General features: G+C 43.6%; 1 protein-coding gene across 2 annotated transcripts in view; it reads right to left on the bottom strand.

Annotated features, from left to right (window-relative positions):
• SETBP1 (SET binding protein 1) overlaps positions 1-21,535 on the bottom strand; it is a 347,277-nt gene that overhangs the window by 91,472 nt on the left and 234,270 nt on the right. For both annotated transcript variants that reach the window (XM_070421073.1, XM_070421074.1), the window contains exon 4: positions 12,982-16,441. In XM_070421073.1, the coding sequence (XP_070277174.1) occupies positions 12,982-16,441 (3,460 nt within the window). The remainder of the gene's footprint in view (positions 1-12,981; positions 16,442-21,535) is intronic.

The raw sequence follows: 21,535 nt of genomic DNA, 5'->3' as shown, positions 1-21,535 counted from the left end.
CTGGGAGGGGGAAATAGCTTAAAAGAACATTCTGTGTCGTGTTATGATGCTGCCAACTGTTTGTGGGTTGGACAGGGCACAGCGTTCCTAAAGATTAGACATAACTGAGGGTTTCTTCTTCTTCTCGTTTATTAGCAAGGGAATACAAATCCTCCTCTCAGGTCACAGTCTCAAGTCTTTGGGTTTTTGGTACAATTTGCTCCATTCAGGAGTAACATTTAAGTGAAGGGAAATCAGAAAAAAACTGTAGCTTTTTCTTTTAAACCAAAAGAATTTAAAGATATCAAGTTTAGCTTTCTAATTTAATTTCTGAACTCTTTCTTTTTTTCTTTTTTTTTTTTTTTTTTTTTTTAGTGAGAGTAAGAATTTTCATGGATAGAAGAAGAAAAGACATGTTTTTGTGATTACTAGAATTTTGGTGGTTGGTATTTTATGAAAATGCCACAGAGCTGTGTGAGGTACAGGAAGCCTTTAGCTTGAACCCCCCTCCCCCTGACCCCCACAAAAGAGAAATGTCAGCAAGAAATCCAAGCAAGGGTGTTATTTTCTTTTTCACATGGAATAAAACACAGAGTATGAACTGTGAACAGAAAGTATGAGTGAGAAATATTTTCACTTAATACAGGTTCGGAGCCACCTCCTCCTAGCTTGCAAGCGACACCTGGGTTACAAACAGAGGCTTGGGCCTGGCCAGCTCACAGGACACTCTGAAGGAGCAAGTCTCTATAATGCAGTCACTCAGGCATGGAGCAGAGGGAAAGGCCACTGCTGCCCACTTCCAAAGAAAGGGTTTGTCAAGCCATCTGGGCATCTAACTGAATTGCAAGATGGTGTGGAACTGCTTTCAGTGGTTCTCAACCTTCTGGCCCTTTAAATACAGTTCCTCATGTTGTGACCCAACCATAAAATTATTTTCGTTGCTACTTCATAACTGTAATGTTGCTACTGTTATGAATCGTAATGTAAATATCTGATATGCAAGATGGTCTTAGGCGACCACTGTGAAAGGGTCGTTCAACCGCCAAAGGGGTCGTGACCCACAGGTTGAGAACTGCTGGCTTAAGTGATCAAGGTGAGTCATACCGTGGCCACAATAGTCTGCAGTGACCACCATCCCATTTCTTTGATCCTGACAGTCGCCTCTTGCTGGGAACACGAATCAAAACCCACCACTTGACAGTCAAAATGATCTGATAAGGACGTACCTCACCGAGGCTGACCTCCTCCCTAGTCCTCCATGTGGACTTGCCATTCAAGTCAAGCAGACCATGCCCTACCAGAAATCTTATTTCTCCCCAAATTTATTACATGTTATTAATTACTTTACTTGCATTTTTTTTTGCATCAACTAGTAGATTGTAAACACTCCACAAATACAGCTTTCTTATTTATTCTTGTCTTCCCAGAAATTATATATATACATATATACATACATATATATACATATATATGTACATATAACTATATATAAATTTGTAATTCATATATAAATTCATATAAGTCTATATATGTATATGAATAAATAAATGCAGTATATTTTTCAAAGAACACTTCATTTATAGACGCATTTTTCCTATTTAACCAATTCAAGGCCCAGGATGGTACCACCTCCTTCAAGAAGCGTTCCCTATGCTACTTCAGTCTAAAAATGAACTGTCCTTCTTCTGAGTTCTTTACCTTCCGGTTTAACAAATTGCGGTTCCATGACTGACTTTTTTTACTGCATCAAAAATCTCCATGAGGTAGACCTTTACCTATTAGAATGGAAGGAGGAACTTACAAAGAACACCGGTAAGACAGTCATGAGGAGAATGTCCCTCCGAAGGCTTCTCTGGGAGAAGAAAGAGCAGGTGAACAAGTTAGCAGGTATGGATGCAGGTGGGAAATAGCAAGAAGTCCAGGTGCAGGAATGCCAGGGTAGGGTAGGGAGAGGAGTGTCTAGGAGTTGAAGAGATGCAGGAGAAGGGAAAGTTAGAGAGATTTGACCTCTGCTGCTGGAAAGCGTGAGAAGGACAGACAACCTCTAGAAGCAAAGAGCAGCTCCTGGCTAGCAGCCAGCAGGGGCCTCAGTCCTAACAGTGCGAGGCACTGAACAGGTCAGCCACAGGCATGAGCTTGGAAGCTGATCCTCCTCCTCCAAAAGCTCCAGCCAGGAACAGAGCCCTGCCGCACCCTGACATCAGCTTTCTGAGATCCCAAGCAGAGGACCCAGTTGAGCCCCTGATCCTCTGACCTACAGAAACTAGGAGATAATATATTTGTGTTCTTTCAAGTTGTAAAATTTGTGATACATTTATTCAGCAGCAATAGAAAGTACATATAAATGTGGTGACTTCTCTTATCACTGCGTTTTAATGTATGGGGTCAGTAGACAGGTTGGTCTACAACAGGTGCTACTGGACAGTGCTAACAAACTCCCCCTGTGACAGACCAGGTGACAGGGGCCTGAAATTGCCACCCCTTCCAGGAGACCTCCACCCCTTGCAGATGATGCCTCCACAGACAATTGTCAGTTATCTTTTGGTGCAATGTGTATGTCTGGTTACTTATCTATCACTGTACAATCCTGATACCTTATCTTTGCCATCAAATACAATTGTGGCCCAGCTGATGCCTACCCCTCCGTGTGTGTTATGTGTGTTCACAGAAGGATTTAACTTCATCCCAGTCAGAGAGTAATTAGGAAGGAAAGCCTGCTGCTAAAAGGAGATCTCTATAGCAGTCTGCTGTTTTGTATTTTCTGCGCTTGAATATATTATCCAAGGTGGAAGTAAAAGGAAATGAACATTATTAACGACTATGTGTTAAGCAGCGTGCTGGATGCTCTCCTGTATATTCCACTTTTATTTGGCTCTCATAAAACTCTGCCAGGTAAGTATTAATGGTCTCATTTTTCAGATGAGGAAAAGGAGGATCAAAGAGGCTAAGTTGCCCAAGGTCACACAAGTAGTAAGTGGGGGATTTAGCATCTACATCTGAGAAACTTCAGCTCCAGAGCTTTTTTTGCCTACTAGGCTGCCTTAGAAGTTGCTGAATTTATCCTTAAGCTAGTGTTTCTCAAAGCATGTGCCAGGAACCCCTGGTGGTCTGGGAGGATCAGCCTGATCCATCAGTCCCTCTGTAAGATCTGTGCTCAGCACCACCTTAATGCCGCAGAAGCTATGGAAAGAGGATGATATGATTCTGACACCCCTCCCCCCAACTCAAATTTTATTTTATCTGAGTGAGTCAAGAATCATTACCTAAAATAAAGGTAAACAATACAAGGCCATGTATAAATACGCACTGAAATGAAAGTGATGCTATCCAAGTTCCATCAGAGAAGCAGGAGATGCTAGAATGGTCAAGAAAGTAAGCAGGTAAGACTGGAAAGCCAGTGGGAAGAAGAGGATGTTCCAGGTGAAGGAGGCAGTGTGGTGACTGGAGGGTCATATGAGGGGCTAATTGTGCTATTTTCTGCAGGACAAGGAGGAGATTTAGCAGAACTCTCAGATGAAATGATCAGGAAACACGGTGAGACTGTGAGGGTAGATAATGGAGGATCTTCAAAGCCAGATAGAGCATTTTGGACTTGATGCAACAGTAATTGATATTTCTACCTCCGGCATTATTTATTCATTTACCTGTGGCTGCCTTTCTAGGTGTTCCATGAAAAATTATTCTATTCTTTTTCCATTTCAATAATTAATATACTTGTTTAGTTAGAGCTGTAAGGGGGAGGTGGATCCAATAGAGTTTTGCTCTGGGTTGATTATTGTGGAAAGGACCACTAGTTTTAGTGATGAAATAGAGAAACACTGCTCTGGACCAAGAAGGTCAGCCATGTGACTGGAGCATTTCTAGGGTTTGAGCGACTACTAGATGCAGGGAGAACTGACATGCTGTGTTGGGGGCGGCAGGGGGCGGGGGGTGGGGGGGGCGGGATTCCTAGAGGCATTACTCAGAACCCTCACCAGTATTAGGAGAAGACACCCATAACAGACTCTTCTCTCTAAGACAGACCACTCAGACAGACTTTTCTAACAGAATTAATATCAATCGGAATTATAAAATGAATGGACAAAAAGTCGACGAGAAAAGCTACTTAAGTTTTATTTGCAGCATCCATGAAGACTTAAATCTCCTGAAAGATCTCAACTTCTCCTTCCCCTGATGCCCTGTGCAAATGCCCATCTCAAAGCATACAAACTTTCCGGTTGAGGAGGAATGGGGTAAAAACACCAATAGGAAAGCTATTTTTTGAAATAGGAACTGTTGGCTTTATAACCTCACCTTAGAAATATCTGTAGGTATGTCAGGAAGAAAGTAAGCAAGTACAAGGCAACCCATTGTGTCACAAACCTAAAGTCAATAGCTGGCTCCTTCCCTTTAAATGCTTTTAGTATGAGTGACAGCAACACTGATCAATTAGAGCAGCCATAACTTGACTTGTTCTGGGTGAGTATGTGCCATGTGTGCAAAATGGGAGTGGCATTTGTGACAGAGACTGGCTGGTTGCATTTTCCATTGTAGGGTGGAGCTGTGGATATCAAGCTTTGAAAAACTTATTGCATCCTCTCTTGTCAGACTCTGATCTGAGAAGAAACACTCAGCAACTCTTGGGGGAAATTTTTGGCAATCGTCTTTGGCCGTGACTAATTTGTCCCCTGGTTGTTGTCCTGGCTATTGAATTCTTGTGGAGATCTTAACAAGGACAGTCTGGGAATCTGGATGGTTTTTGTCCCCAAACACTGCTGCATTTATTTTAAAAATATATTCCCCTGTCTGAGCAATGACACAAAATGCAGAAGGAAAGGTTATGGTGGTCAATTCTGGGAAGATACTTGAGAGAAAATTGAAAAGATCAGGCAACCAAGGTGGTGATGGGGAGAAAGGGGAAAGAGAGGGACAATGAGGGAGGAGAGTGTGGGTTGGTGTTCTCTAGCTTTTCCTGAAGAGGGGGTGGAGGGAAGGCAGGAAGGAAAAAAAAAAAAGGTGAGCAGTCACCATCAGCTGAGGACCTGTGCATTTATATTCTCATAATGTTATTTAGTGGGATTGTGAGGTGACTTTATTTTTTTTTCACACGTTTTTCTAAATTTTCCAAACTTTCTTCACTTAAAGGCACCTTTTAAAATTTAGATGATAAAAAACAACACAGTAAGTATTTTTTGCTTTTTCAAGTAATACTTTGCTCTGTGCTGTGCTTGGGGAAATCCATTTTTATTGTTGATGGAACCTCAAAGAGAAAAATAGTATCCAGTGTGAAAGGGTTCGCTATTTTCAGGAGCCAAACTGACACAGATTTCTAGGACCATGACAATTTTAGTAAAGGGTGACAAGGTGTTGCTTACATACTCATAGCTGTAATGTTGCCCAGGACTGTCTTACACGTATTCAGCACTTGCTATTTTTTTTAACTGTATGATTAGAATAAATAAATTAAGTACAAATATGTCACTAACAGCATGGAGAAGCACATCCTATAAGAGAAACCTCTTTGTCCTACTGGTCTTACTTGAAATATAAGACATGAAAAACTGCTTCCGAACCACAGTCCTTTCAGCCCGCATCCCAATTCCTGGTAGATGTTCCAAAGATGAGGAAGTCTCCTCTTTCAATTTACCAAACTTTTGGGAGAGAGCCCCAACCCAGTAGCTTCCTTAATGCCCCACACCATTTTTATTTTGAGCTGCATCACTCTCAAGAGGCAAGTTTTTTGTGTGTTTACTAGTATATGTGTAAAGTGCCTCCAATTGTGTAAAATTTTCATTAAATAACTACAAAGTTTTAAATATTAGCTGTAGTGTTTTGTGACTGAGTAAGAAATTTCTTGTTCTCCCTTTGTGTCTCCTCTGTGGTTTTCAGGGAAGGCCAAATTCCCCATTAGCTAGTGCCTTTTTCTGGGCTCCACTATTTAACCCACTGGCGGTTCTTTGGGGAGAATTCAGAAGCTGAGTCATCCTATTGAGCTTGTCAAAGACTTCAAAAATCTAGTAGGAAAAGAAAAGGTACTCAGAAAAATCACTATACCTGGGACTCAGCACATTCTCTGTGCAAAACTGGTTCAGTGACTTTGGACACAGATGCTCACCCTCTGGGTTTTGATTTCCTTGCCTGTGACATGGGAGAGCAACACCTACCTGTAGAACTCAGTGGATTCTGAAGATCAAATACAAATCAGGATATGTCCTTTGAAAACACAGTGCTCTGTTCAGATGTAAGGGATGCCTGGGATGTAGCCCTCGGGAAAGCTTTTTATCTCTGTCCTCAGATCCTCCATCACCCAGGGAGCCCACCTTCCTACAGTTCTCCCAGCACCTTCCTTGGAGGGCACAAAACCACAGCACAGGCAGCTCTTAGGGCTTCCCTGCTCACTTTACTCTGTCCAGCACCCCCCTCTTAATGCCTCCTTTTTATTCAACTTGTTCTGAATCCTTATGTAATTAGACAAACACCAATGCTACCAACTTATTTTTACAACATGCAATTTATTACTTGGAAATTTATATTATGGGTCCTTTTTCATGTAGAATGAGTTTTTATTTCTAATCATTAGTGTGTAGACTCTCATTATTCTCTCTAATTGCTTTTTACATATGTATATATCCATTTCTTATCTCCTGATAGCTTAACAAAGTCTTGGAGGACAGGAACATTTTCTGATACTTCATCATTTCAGCCAGCACCTAACACCAGGCTCAACACCCTCCACCCCCAGCACTCTTTAGAATCAATGTGTCCTCCCTTCCTCTGGAGTGTAGTCCATATTCCCTGCATGGCAGCTACACCTCTTAAAAATTCATCTCCACTCAACTGCTACCTTCCATCTAGCCAGGTGCCTTCCTGTACCCCCACATATGCCCATCTTCACTGCTCTTCTGCCACACTCATTCACTATGCATTCACTATCCAAGGTTCAGCTCTAGGGTTTTCCCTTTTGAACATTATCTTTTCTGATCCTGGATCCCTCTGGCTTCCATTGCTGGCCACTGAGTTCACATGGATTAAACTTGGTCTGTATGTTAACTTAGACTTTTTCCAGTATTTTATAAGGAACTTGAGGTCAGGAGTCCTTCCTTGCTTTTTCTTTTCTTCTAGTCTCTAGTTGGCCCTGCCATTGTGTTATATGTTAAGTAACTAAAGAGCTCTCAATCATTCTTGAAAATGGTAAGTTCTTTATGAACCACCATATTCATTTTATTCCACAGAACAGGACAGACCTCAGGAAGACCAACCACTGGGTTTTAGTCTATAATACCTTGAGCCTAGTAAACATTCAATAAATGACCCATTGACTAGAACTTGTGATAACCTGGACTGTTCCTCTAAACACTCACATGAGCACAGCTAACACCCATGGTTTTCAGAAGTTTTCAAAAAGCCATTGTCAGGATCAAAATCTAAGTGCCTATAGGTCTCTGAGACACAAAATAGGGAGGTGGCCTGGAATCTCTTATCTCTTTTCAAATACTGTAACCTTTACTTTTTTCAATACAAGGCCTTCAAGAGGAGACAGAATTCTGGCACTGTTCTTGCACTCCCAGAATTGGGGGTTTTTAGACTTTGGACCTGCTGAGAAGCGTGTGCCAGCTCCTATCAAGAGGTGACTACAGAAGAAGTCTCCTTAGAAGCTGGAGCAGGGCTAGAACCATAACGAAGTTTCGCTTTCTGCACCTGCAGCCCCCATTTTCTCAACATCCACTTATCCATTGACTCTTTGCCATCTGGATTGGGCACACACCCTGTCACACCTTAATCTTATGAGGCGCTAAACACATAGTCTTTAATTTTTCTGTTGTCTTCAGAACCACCAATATGTTCATACATATTCTCATCTATTCTGAGCATCCATGCCTGCAGCTTCCAGCCCTACCGGCCACCCCATTCTTCTTAAATTTGTTCTTCCTTGACGCCTTGCCTCTCCTCCAGCATTTCTGTCATTCCTTCTCTGCTTCTTTCCTGATCCTCCCTTATTATGACTCTCTCTTTAAGACAGGCCACAGGGTCCTTCCTGGTGCCCTTGTGACTTCATTCTCTGCAACTCTCCCCTTTGATAAGTTTCTAGCTCTAAGCTCTGTACAGCACTGCCAACTGCTGCCTTAACAACTCATCTCCTCACACACCGAGCAGATTTTCTCTTTGATTCCTGTAATTCTGTTCACGTGCCCCCACCCCTTCAGTTACTTGGGGCAAACATACTGGAGCCATCTCTGACTTTAATTAGAGAGGAAAACAGATGAACCAATGGTTCCTTACTATTATTTTTTGCTTGAGCACCTGAGTAGATAATGATGCCTTTATGATGTTTATAATCTAGGGGGTGGAATGGGGGAGGAATGGCAGGGTAGTGGGTACAATCCAAACAAGAAATGGATAATTATAATATCGTATGAAGAATGCAAAGATGGAGTAAGTTTGCCCAATCCAGACTAGGGGATAGGAGTGGTCAGGGAAAAAAAGATAAAATATAATTTGGTCATTTTATGGTTTTTGCCAGCTTAAGAAATGGTTTCCCATTACTTACTTAAGCACAAGCCCCAGAGTGCAGGAGAAAAACCCTCTAAATCACAATTTTCTTTCACAAGCTTATCTGTCATGATCCCCCAACTTTGGATCCTAACCTCAATAGGACTAGAATAAACACCATTTCCCAAATGTTTCTTGGGTATTTCCACTTAGATACATTTGTCTACAGGGCTTCCTTTCTATGTTGTGTTTGGCCCGACCCCTCCCCACCATCTCGGCTCTCCCAAAGCTTCTTCCATCCTTCAAGACCCATCTCAAATGGTAACTACTCTAAATAAGCATTTCTTGGTCCCACCCATTCACCCCCATGGAAACATGGAGGTGGCTCACCCTCATAGGGACAGCCTGGCACTCTATGACTTTCTGGTGGGTCTTTCAGTCTGCCGTATACCATACTTTCAGTTGCACCTCATTATCTCCCCTTTATTATAGAGGAGACATTTCTGGATTATAACATTTTGAGGGCAAAAACATTGAGTTACTCATCCTTTATTTTCTACGCCAAGCTATGCATACACTAGATACTACTTTTACAGTTTTCTCTTGTCTTTATCACTTCCCCCTGAATTCATCCCATTTGCATTAAGTGCTACATGGACCCAAGCTTAGGCCACAAACCTAGCAAGTATTTATCCCCATCACTTTTTTGTTTATAGAGTGAAGAGATGGTTTTTTGAAGAGTCCTTCCAAAGGCACCATCCTTATCTCTTCCCAGAGACAGGCCAGCCCTTGGAAGGCACACTTTCCTGATTTCTCTAGCCAAGAAAGGATCCATGTTGTATCAGAGCCAAGTCTGTCAAAACAGTGACTTCTCTGCATCCACACCTGAATCTGCCTAATTCTCCAAAGCCACAGAGGTATAAATAAAACTTCCACCAGGACAGGGGGAGGTTTGCCAACTGTGGGAAGATAAATGGCCTGGGGACTTCATGCTCCAAAGGCAGAAAGGCTGGATTTCTTATTTCAATGTAGCAAAAGGGATGCTGTGAGCCTAAGGTTTTTTTCCCCCCCATTGCCAGAAAGTTATGGGTCACAACATTTAATTTGATTAATTCCTGGTTTCCAAAAGGAAACCTTAGGAGGAACCTTGGGAGGCTCAATAAAATAAGTATGTGCAATTGTTAAGACAGGAAAGGGGAAAAAATGACTTCCATCAGAGCCCACAAAGATTGTTTCCAGTCCCAAACATGGATCCCCAGAGATAGCCTGGAAACCAAATTATTGTCAAAGAGATGCTTACCTTTTACAATAGCTCACAGCAAAAGAAAACATATAGCTTAACATCTCTCCCATGACTCACACTTTTTTTTCCCTTACATTTTATCTCTTTCTGCCTTTCCCTTTCCCTCTCCCAGATTCTACGCTCCCTGTCTTCTAAGTCTGAGCTCTTCCACCAAGTAGACGTATATCCCTGAATGAATCACTTAGCCTTCTTAAGCTTCAGTATGCTTAACAGCAAAATAAGGTATTTATACTACATTATTAAGATTCTTTTACTTCTGAGTCTAAATGTAAATGCAGGCTTGTTCTAACTGCTCCCATACCGTTGGTCATTTTCGTGCTCTAATATGTTTGTTTCTAAGATGAAGACTACTTTCAACCCACACACGGAGCAAGCTAATTTGTTGCTGAGAGTCAGTTATGAGAAGTTCTACCTTTGGATAGCTGAGATCAAATAGCTAAGTGAAGTGGCTGGAGCCAAAAATAAATGGGTTGAGTCACACAGATTAATACATGGACCAGAGGGATGTGTTTAGATACTTCATTGAACAGCTAATTAATTGGCCAATATGGTCAATAACTTGGGCACTCTTCCTACCTGCCCAATCGGGCTGTGTATGTTTGTTCATATTCAAATTCCTTTGTAAAAATTCACAGAGATGTTTAGACTCCTACACTATCAGGTCTGGTCAGAACCTTTATTGTCACAGTTTCACGCGGGAAAAGTGAGAGTCAAAAAGATGAGGTCTTTCAGCTGGTTAGTGCAGGAGAGAAGACTGGGCAGGTACTTATAATCCTGCTAAAGCACATGGCAGCCATTGGCTAATTAATCTTTCATTTCCTCCCACAGGATGACCCAGAATTCCACTTGGATTAACAAATAGTCTACACCTCATTAGCTTTCCATTTTTTACCCTTTCTTTTTGCCTGGTCTTAACTTTCTCCTCCCATGAGACCTCTTATTCCTTCTATTTCATTTTTAGAAAAGTCTCCTCACACATGTTTCCTCTGTAGAGTTTTCATGGCATTTTATCTATGTGGTTAATTCCCTCATCTGAATGACTGCTTAGAAGAGGTTTTGTATTATTTTTGGCTTGGGCATCCACTTCCTACCGGTGAGTGACACTGAAGCTGCCTCCCAAAATGCCCCACAGTGCTGATAAGACAAACTGGCAAAGGGCAAGACAGAAGCCACAAGAAGAAGTGGAGACAGCCAGACTCAAGGGAATCCAACTACCTTTATGGCAGGACTCTGATATACAGGAGGTGAGCTAAAGATTAGTTCTCAGCATCTGTTCATCATGAGTAGAATACTTGACATTAGGGGATACAGAATGGCCACCTGGCTAATAATGACATTGACCTAAGACATAACACATCTAACTCAACTCTTCTCACTGTTTGTGGGAGCCTGGACAGCAGTGGTCAAGATGTTTGAAGTTCCTGGCATGAACTGAGGTCAAAGTATGCAAAGATTGTTTCCATGTGGTCTGAACAGAAAGAACATCACTCACACTAGCGACCTCTTCGACCACCTTATGATAACCTGGCTTTGAGAGCACATTCTGACTACGCATTGTCAACCTTGGACAGGTTTGCTCTCTGGGAACCTGCTGCATATCAGCATGCCTAAGACAGTGATGCCTGGTGGAGAGAGGTGCGAATAAGGGCTGATAAAGCTTCTTTCAACTCTGAGAATCCGTGGGTTGCACCTTCCCACTATTGATCCATTATTTGGCCTCAGGCAAGCATTTTTATAAATGGAGATTCAGCAGATGGTATGCTTTTAGAAATTAGGTATAATTTCTCATGTGAAAGTTTGATCTAGCAACTCCTGCCCTACTGGGCTTAACTTGGGCTTTGCACAAAGAACACCAAGCACTGTCAACAGAGCTTGATGATGAGAAACAGGAATCCTAGATGAGCATATCCACTTTGGCCAGACACAAAGTTTGGGCCATTTATCACCTGAGCAAATTCAGGGGACCTGACTGCTAATTGGTCTCTTCATTAACCAAGGAGAACATCTACCACGGCAACTCACAAGCTAGGGGCAATTTGGGGCGACCTTTAAGTAGCTTCTAACTCATCTATTTCTTCCTGAAATCTGTTGGCCTAGAAAATGTCTAATTCTTTATGAATAGTCTGCTCTCACCTCCACCAATTATGGATTCCCCGGAAGGAAAAGGACAAGCAAGGGGTACACATAAACAGAGGTGAAACACTACACCCAAATCTTAAACAGGGATAATTAGTCTTTTAAAACCAACCTTTGGCCAGGGGTTATGTGCTATTTTGGGGTGAGGGGAACATGAGAAATCCTTTTAGCTTCTGCAACTCCTAGAGGAGTGCCTATGCTTTTCCTAGTAAATTACTACTCTGTTTTACAGCAGTCTTATCTATGTGATGTGTGAACAGGGATAAAGAGATACTTATGCAGAAGTGTGACTCTTCCATGGCAAGGAAAAGTCTATATGGGTGGACAGTTTAGCAAGGAAATTCTGCCAGCAACTGCCACGGAATGAGCTTTTTGTAGTACCAACCAACACTTTAGAGATTAGTGGGCAAGTCCCACCCCAATGAACATGCCAAGAGATGCAGCAGTAAGGTCCCCTTGGGGGCACAAGGCTTGCAGCACCTCTCAGCCAAGTTCTCTCCCTTTTGTGCAGCAAAATGACAGTCAGGGTTCTATTTTGGGCAGCTTATCAAATACCTAAAAACAAAGCGAGGACAGTATAGCCTGGGCCCATGGATCCCCTATCAGGAAGACTTCAGGATTTACTGGTCATCAGCTTCCAATGGCTCAGTAGACTTCTCAACCTAGGATGTGTGACCTCTGGAGAAAGCACATCAGAGAAACGAGTTGTTCATGCACATCCAACTTTGACAATCTTGGGATCCTGTTGGCATTCCTACTAAGTGTTAGAGTCTTTATCCAACTAGCAAACTGTACCATCTGATCAGATGAGAATGTCAGAAGAGCACCTTTAATAAAAAGCATAAAGATGGTTGTAGTCTAGGAAGCTACTGGGGCTGCCTTCAGGCCCACGGTTCTCAGGCAATAGCTCCGAGAGAGTAAAAACAGTAACTACCAAGTAAACAATGTATAAAATGTACAGCAGACTTCAATGGACAAGATGTTCATGTGGTTCTTACCTCTTTGCAACGTGCCAAAGATGGCGGACCTCTAAAGAGCAAATCCCACCATTAAATAACAGGATAGTCCCAGTTTGAAGGAAAACTTGGCCTTACCTGGAGATATGGAGGAGTCGTAAGAACTTCTGTCCTTGCGGTTCATCTTGAAGGCTTGGATGTCCTTTTCCCTGTACGTCCCAAAGCCTTCGTAGCTCCTCCTTTTACTCCCACTCATGTCACTGTCCCACTTGTCATTCGAAGGGTTCATTTCACTGAACACGTCCAGGCTCTCCGGTCTTGTGCTGCCACTGTCCCCGACACTGCCTGAGTACCTTTTTGTGCATGAGTCCACAGGCTCACTGCTCAAGTCACCTTTGTCCTTGGCCTGCGTCCAATGCTGGGCATCAGAAAGTGACAGCGTCGACAGGGTGTCCACCTCAAAGTTGTTCTTCGAAGCTTTGTGGCTGACTTCACTGTGCTGGTGCTTCTGCTTCTCCTTATGCTTGTTCTTCTCACTCAACAATGGGAGCTCTTTGTCTGCGCTACTCAGCCGCTCGCTCAGGATGTGGCTGGAGAAGCCCGTGGCTTTGCCTGCAAAGAGACCACTCAGGTTGTCGTGGGTCCCCAGGATCCGGTCTTCCTTGTGCTTATGCTTGTGTTTGTGTTTCCTCTTGTGGAGCCGACCACTGGACAGACTGGCACCGCCGACCTTGGGAGGATTCAGGGATGGTTGCATGTCACCAAGGCCCATGCCAACAGGTCCCTGCAGGTGTACTCCATGCTTTGCTTTATGCTTCACCGTACCGGACATCTTCATGTGGGAGCTTGTGTGGAACTGAGGTGGTGGCACTGTTGGCCTCATGAATGGGGAAGCTGCTCCGAGCGTGTGCGATAGGTATAAAGGAGCTGGGTACTGACTGTAATAACCAAGGTTCATCATAGGCATTGATGTGTAAGGCATTCCATAGGGTGCATAGTAACTTCCACTGGGAATAGGGTAGCTGAACCCTTGTAAAAAAGGCACCTTTGTCATGGTGTCATTGGTTTTTGCAGGCCTACCACGCTTCTTCTTTGACTTCAAGTCTGAAGTCCTACGAAGATAGAGCAACGGGTCATACTGGATATATGGCACCGGGTAATAGTGATCAAAATTTATCCGAAAAATGCTGGGATACGGATTCTCGTGGTAAAAGGTGTAACTCCGGTGGGAGATCCTGAACACCTGGAACTTGGTGATGAGCTCTTCCAGGTCTGCCAGAAACTGGAGATCATCACGGTTTTGCAGGCTTTTCCGTTTCCTCTTGTGCTTTGGCTTCTTGAGGCTTTCATGGGCCAGGAAGTTGTCCACGATGAGATGCTTCTGCCGGTGGCCATGCCGGTTCTTTGTGCTGGTGTCAGACGGAATGGCCTCTGGGTTGTCCAGGGAGCAGAAATCAAAAGAGTACCTCCGTCGGGATTCTGAACTCTTCTCTGCTTGGTCAGACGTGCTATTGTTGTCTGTCCCAATGCCACTGTCGCTTGGGATCGTCTCCTCACTGTGCGACTCACTCACAGGGGACAGTGTGATTTCCTTGAGTGACCCGATCTCGCAAAGATGTGAAGGTGAGTTGGCCATCAGCCTGGGTGGAGACAGCTTCCAGGTTCCACTATGTATTCCCTTTTGGGTTTTGGTTGGAAGAGCACTGATGGGCTGGAGATTTGGCATAGTTTTCAACTCTGAAAAATTGGTTTCAGTGCTGGCGGGGCTCAGGTTGCCATTTAACCCACCTAATTGTGTTGAAAGTGGGTGCATAGTTGCTGGTGAAGACGCCACAAGTGACTGAAAGTTGGAAGGCACGGCTGGAACATCCGGCTGGCTAGAAACAGGCCTTGGGTGCTTGATGGCTGTTTTGGGTTCTTCGGATGGGGGTGGCAGCTCTGCTCTTGGCTTCCTGCCCCTTTTCTTGCCAATGTAGATGGTTCCCCTTTTGCTGACATTAATCTGCTTGCCCAGTTTGCTCTCAATTGCTGCTGCCCCAGGGCTGGTCTCCGGGGGAGCTTTAGCCTTCAGAGCAATGTTGCTGGAGCAAGACAAGATCTGGTTCAAGATATTTTTCCTCTTGAGTGTTTTCATCTTATTGATTGTTTTGATGGTCTTCTTATCCAACACCCCAAGCTTTCCAACTTTTTTATGAAATTTCATCTCGCTCATGGGTTTGTCCTCTCCTGGCACTAGTTGAGCCAACTTAGCTAAACTGCGTCGTCTCTTTCTTTTCTTGGTGCCAGAAAACTCCCGGCTGATGGGACTGACCGGACTGGTGGAAGTCCCCTCATGAATTGTCTCAACCGTGAGTAAAGGCTGCTTCTTTGGTCGTCCCCGCTTCTTTTTGACTGGCGTGATCACAGTAAGACTGTCTGTGTTGGTGTAGAGAGGGCTGGATGGGGTGATGGGATAAGCAGATGGTGGTTCTACCATCAGTTTATCGGAGGTGGCCATGACTGCCTCCCGAAGCATACTGGTGGGTTTGGGTTTGCTGCACGTCCACCTCCGTTTGGCAGCAAATTTTGGATGTTGGATTTCTGGCAGCTTTCTTGATGGAGAGTGATCTTTGCATGTTGGAGGCGTCATGACCACGGTTGGCTTCCTTTGCTTAGACACAACTCCTGGGGCAACTTTCTCGACGTTTCCACCCGTTTCAAGGCCAATGGAGGGGGACTCGTTCTCTATAATTTTACCCAATTTAGGGACACGGGGATCTTTCTTATTTCCCTCAGAGTTGGAAAGTATCCTGTTAACTACTTCACTGCTCATAGTGATTCCAGAAGCCAAAGCTTTCTCTGGCATGATCTTCTCCACCACTGCCTTGATGGACTGTCTCTTTTTCCTTTTATGGCTGGTTGGGTCTAGACAGGGTGCCTTAATAGGGATGGTAATCCGGACATGACTCGAGTCATTCTCAGGATTACTGATGGAACTCCCATTCTGCCTGGCTGGTGATGCCTCCTGGGCATGATCTGCAGAGTAGCCTTCCCTTTTCCCTTCTGTATTGTCAAATGCTTTCTGGGCATTCTTGACCCAGTCCAGGTCTGGGTTTGGTATGGTTTGACTTATCACATCTTTTTTACTGGACTTTTTCTTGCTGCTTATAGTAGGTGGCTCTGGGGGATCCTTTGCTCCTCCCCCATCTTGATCCACCAAGGGCTGAAGCCCATTGCACTCGGCAGAGCTGCTGGGTGGGGCTGGCGAGCTGTGGTTGCTTGGGGATGGAACCACACCTCCCAAGAGCAGATCTTTGCTGCTGTTGGACAACTGACTCCATGTGTTCCCTGCACTGCCTTTCTTACCCTGGGCCTTTGCAAAGGAAGCCACGGGCTCAAGAGCTGGGATCTTGCTGGTGCTTGCAGTTTCTCGGCCAGATTCTGGACTGATGAAGCAATTCTGAGTGGCAGGTCCACTGTCAGAGTTGGTGGACCAGTCCATGTGATTCTGGCTGATGCTTTTTTGCTGGTGCTTTGGTTTTAAGGTGTCACTGGTGAAGTCTTGTGGGAGGCTTGGGTCATAATGGAGAGCTGAGTGTTTCTGTGGCCGCTCGTAAGCCTAAAGGTGGGCAGAGTGGAGGGAGAGAGAGAGAAAAACAAAGATGAGTATGTTGGAGCTATTTAAAATTTAATGTCAAAAGCCTTAATGATATGAAAGTTGGAAACCACCACCTTTAATTCCAGAATGCTTTATGGAGGTTTTTTCAGTTGAAGTAGTAAAAACATGACGCACTATTTTGAACATGAATAAGGATGCTTTAATCATGTCTACCCCTCCCCGCCCCACCTCCTAAAATACAGCAGGAATTGTAACCTATCTTGGTCAAATGCAATCTGAGAACATAAACTGTTTAGAGCAGCAGTCGCCAACCTTTTGGATCTCGCGGACCACCAGTTGGTGACTGCTGGTTTAGAGAGGGGAGAGGGCCTAAAGGTCATTAGTTCAATGCCTATATTTTACAAATGAAGAAGCTGATATTTCAACAACAGAGAGTCCTGGCCAAGAAGTCAGTGTCCAGGACAGAATCTGAGTTTCCTCACACCCTACATTTTTTTTGCCCAACTCGAGCTGCCTCTTACATCTACCCCGGCTTCTCCTCAAACGCACAGCTCCCTTGCTGCCTCCGATTGCAGTCCCTTTCTGTGTGTACTTTATACTGGTCTTCGACAGCTCTGCAGTAGGAACCACTGTGAGGAGGCAGAGCAGCACACGCTGAGGAGTTCAGGGGGAAGTTTAACGGCTATGGGGGAAGTGGGCCAGTCAAAGGCATGGAGAGAAAATGAAAGAGCCGTCCAACCTGGGCTGGCTCCAGCAGTGGTGCTGTGTTGGGGCGTCAGGCCGCTAAGGCATCCTTACGCCACATTAGGCAGTGACTGCTCTCCTGAGGAAACTCCTGGATTCTCTCAAAAGAAACCTTGAGTCTCCTGGACAAAGGTGCCAGGAAAAAATCATTATCATTCACGATCACACCTCTGAACCTGTCAGCTGTGGTTTCCCCTGCACCGATTCTAAATGAATGTCTTCAGACTCTGGAACCTTCCTCAGGGGAGGCAAACCCTGTGCTGGGGCCAAGCATAACCAGCCTCTATAACATCATAAAGGGAACGGATAGTGAACACATCGTTCTGAGGTATTAAGCCTATTTTTAATATAGAGATGCTTGCATGGTTCCAGGTAGATTTCAAGCCACGCTACCAATACAAAGAAGCATTCCTCAAAGCTTATTATTAGTCCCACTTCACACACAAAGTAGTAAACTTACAGCATATTACCTGAACATTTGTTTAGGAAGGGAAAATGCTAGTAAATTAAAGGAAACTTTGGACAATATCCTCACTGAGAAGTATATGACGATTGGCTTAGTGAAATTTTAACCTATAATATCTATCTATCTATCATCTATCATCTACCTATATCTGCTTGCCATGGATGCTTTAGGATTTATGCTCTATTTGAAAACACTTCTTACAGTCCTTGTTAAGAGTCAAAGCACAAGACATCAGGAAGCATCACAGGTAAAATGCAATGGAGTAAAATAACCAGAGTTTCCTTCATCCTAGTTCCTGGAAGACCTAGACTTATTTCCTGCCTCCAGGAATTTATGAAATCCTCTTTGTATTTCCAATATTGGATCATATTTCTTAAGTAACATGAGAGTCTCCCCAAGGTAAGCCTGTAAGTACCCAGAAGAAAATTAAGAAAAAAATTACTGAACTATTTCTTCATCACGTGGTTCATAGTAGATACATCAAAACATCATCAACATCTAGAGAACTGACCCTGTCCTGAGTTCCTTCACTGGGTATCACTGCTGTGAACAGAGGCTGCTAACCCAGTTTTTGGAAATAAGTATAGAAATCCATGGTGATTGTGGGGTTAGAGCAGTGATGGCGAACCTATGACACGCGTGTCAGAGGTGACACGCGAACTCATTTTTTTGGTTGATTTTTCTTTGTTAAATGGCATTTAAATATATAAGATAAATATCAAAAATATAAGTCTTTGCTTTACTATGGTTGCAAATATCAAAAAATTTCTATATGTGACACGGCACCAGAGTTAAGTTAGGTTTTTTTCAAAATGCTGACATGCTGAGCTCAAAAGGTTCGCCATCACTGGTTTAGAGAGCAATGTGTGGAGGTGGAAGAGGCATAGAGGGGATAAATGGGAAAAATAAAATAAACATTTAAAAAAAGGAAATCTTATTTATGGCATAAAATATTAAATGGCACTTTCTTATGTATTATGAATCAGGGCTTTGCTAACTCCTCACTTATGCTTTGCATTTTAGTTGCACTATATGTATACTCAAAGTTGGCAGGTCTACAGGAGGACTTAAAGATAAGTTTCTCACTCATAAGGGTAACAATACAGTTGATTCCTTATCCTACCACACTTTTGAGTTAGTGGTGGCACTTATTAAAAAATCATATTGGTATAAAAGGTGTAAGTTACTGTTTTTGACTTGGGTAAAACAGGACTTAGAGTCACTCCCCTTCCCTTTCCTCTACCTCAGTGGTTCTCAACCTTCCTAATGCCACGACCCTTTAATACAGTTCCTCATGTTGTGGTGACCCCCAATTTCATTGTTACAAATTGAACATAATTAAAGCGTAGTGATTAATCACAAAAACAATATGTAATTATATATGTGTTTTCCGATGGTCTTAGGCGACCCCCGTGAAAGGGTCATTCGACCCCCAAAGGGGTCGCGACCCACAGGTTGAGAACCGTTGCTCTATCTCCTGCTACCAACCCCTCTCTGCTCTCGGAGATCAGGACACTGAAGTCACAGAGGGGCTTTCTGGTGATGCTGGAATCTGGTCACCAATTCCTACCACTTTTTCTCTACTGCCTCACCTTCTTCTTGGTTTCTAGTGGAGTCTTTAATTAACTCTTTCTTTATGTTTTAATCGCAGTTGAATCCCACGAGGCCCCCTACCTTATAGAAATACTCCTATTATAAGTTTTTATAATAAAACCATGGATCTCATCTTTGTTATACGTATCACAGTTTTCATTTTACAGTCGTTTGTGGACTAATTGAATGAATGCCCGTCTCCCTTTCTATCCTATGTATACACCATCTCAGAGGTCCCAAGCACAGTGCCTGGCAAGTAGCAGGCACTCAATAAACATGCATTGAATAAATAATGGAGCATACATTTTACTATGGGTATTGCATTTTGCAAACAGTGAGATTAATGACCTGTGCATTACGACATACTGTCTGCAAACATAATCACCCCCTCCAGCCTAATTTCTTATGCCATTCCTTCTACATGAACCATTGTCTCTCCTAAAAATTGTGACATCTGTCATAGTCCCTATATGTGCCATTTATTTGTGTACTTTTCCCTTTCCCTGTCCTAGACTGTAAGTACCTTGAGGTCAGAGACTCTCATTCATCTTTTTATCCCCAGTGCCTTCTACAAAGCAAACCACCCAGAAAGTTCCCAATACATGTTTGTTGAATGAATGAACAACATAATATTTGAGCTGTCTACCATCATCACAAAATATACAGCTGCACACAAAAGACAATAAATCACCCATCAATTGTTTGGTCATGGCTCGCCATGAAACTGGGCTGCTCAGATGTATTAGGTGTTGAACAACAACAAAAAAATCTTTCTCAAATACTAAGCACTAAAGGAACTTGCAAGGTAGCTTCTCTTCAGTGCAGTTTTTACTGTGAGTCCTCCCCCAGCTCCTGTTAATTGTTTCGCTTTCCAATTAATTCTGCCTTTGGGGAAGGCCATGTGGCTGTCGGGAGGGGGGACTTCGCTCTGGCAGTTGAAAGGTGGGGCCTGCTCACTTACACCCAGGGCGGGCCAGCTGCAAGTAATGCAGTTAAGTGTGCCTGGTTCCTGGGCTTCCATCTGGAAGCTGCCTGATCCCATTGCTCCTGCAGATCAGCTGCAATCTGCCTGCTGGGAGAGTCAGGCAATCAAAGGGCAGGATGGACAAATGGGAAGCCCAACAAAAGATCAGGAGTAATGGGGGAAATGGTGCTTAAACCCTGCACTTGGATGGGCTGCAGTGACAAGGTAAAGAGGACCGAGGGGGGTGCTGTCCGAGGGGTCTGGCAGAACAAGGCTTTATTCTCGCGGTGGCTGACGGCTATATCTGTTGCATTTCAAGAAATCCCATTTCTTCATCTGTCAGCCATGACATATGATACACACCATGGTGAGGCTGTCAGTTTCAATATGTCCTTCACTGAGAATTAAGCACTTACTCCATTGAGACTGAGATGGACGTGGCAAACCTGGCCCCGAGCACAATGCTGAGGCGAGTGGGAGAAGTACCAGCTCTGCCTCCGACCCTTCTCTAGAGGTTTCGGGATTTGATTCCCTATTGGGGGGGCGGGGTAGGGGTCTTATATCCTTGACTGGGGACTTAGTAATCCATGCAGCAAGGTTTCCATTTCCCCCTCAGATGATGAATTTTTCTGGGGGAGAAAACCTGAATCTTTTAAGGCCTTTTGTACCACCCTCAGCAGGGCCATCTCCTAAAATGGTTCACAAATAAGGGAAGAAATGATGCTACTCTACATTGGGCCAGTTATTTGTGTGGAAAAATCTTTTTTAAAAATATATATTTTTTATTGATTTCAGAGAGGAAGGGAGGGGAGAGATAGAAACATCAATGATGAAAGAGAGTCATTAATTGTCTGCCACCTGCATGTCCCACATTGGGGATGCAGCCTGCAACTAGGCATGTGCCCTGACCAGGAATTGAACCTTGACCTCTTAGTTCATAGGTCAATGCTCAACCACTGAACCACCTGGCCGGGCTGGAAAACTCTTAACACGTCTCTTTGGCTGCTCCTCCACCCCCATGAATTGACTGCTTGTGGAACTCATAGGCACTTTGAAGGTGTGGGTCAGTTTTATAAGAACAGTGCTTTCTGCATATTGAGCCCAGGCCAAATATTTGTTCACAGTAAAACACCGTTTAGAACACATTGGACAGATTTCTCTCCTAACGGATGTGTCTATATGGAAGCAACTATCCCCTCCCTCATGACCAATATATAAATCATATACATTTAAATTTTGTACAAGTCAGAATTCTTTTTTAAAAGCACCTTATTTTTATTTACTTTTTAAAATGAGCATTAGCTCACTGCATAACAACTTCAAGATC

This window comes from Myotis yumanensis, unplaced genomic scaffold, assembly GCF_028538775.1.
Source record: "Myotis yumanensis isolate MYYU_CA2020_CCGP unplaced genomic scaffold, mMyoYum1.0.hap1 SCAF_7, whole genome shotgun sequence".
In the NCBI taxonomy this organism is placed as follows: domain Eukaryota; kingdom Metazoa; phylum Chordata; class Mammalia; order Chiroptera; family Vespertilionidae; genus Myotis; species Myotis yumanensis.
The sequence above is the reverse complement of the archived record's forward strand: the minus strand, read 5'-3'. Positions and strand labels throughout refer to the sequence as shown.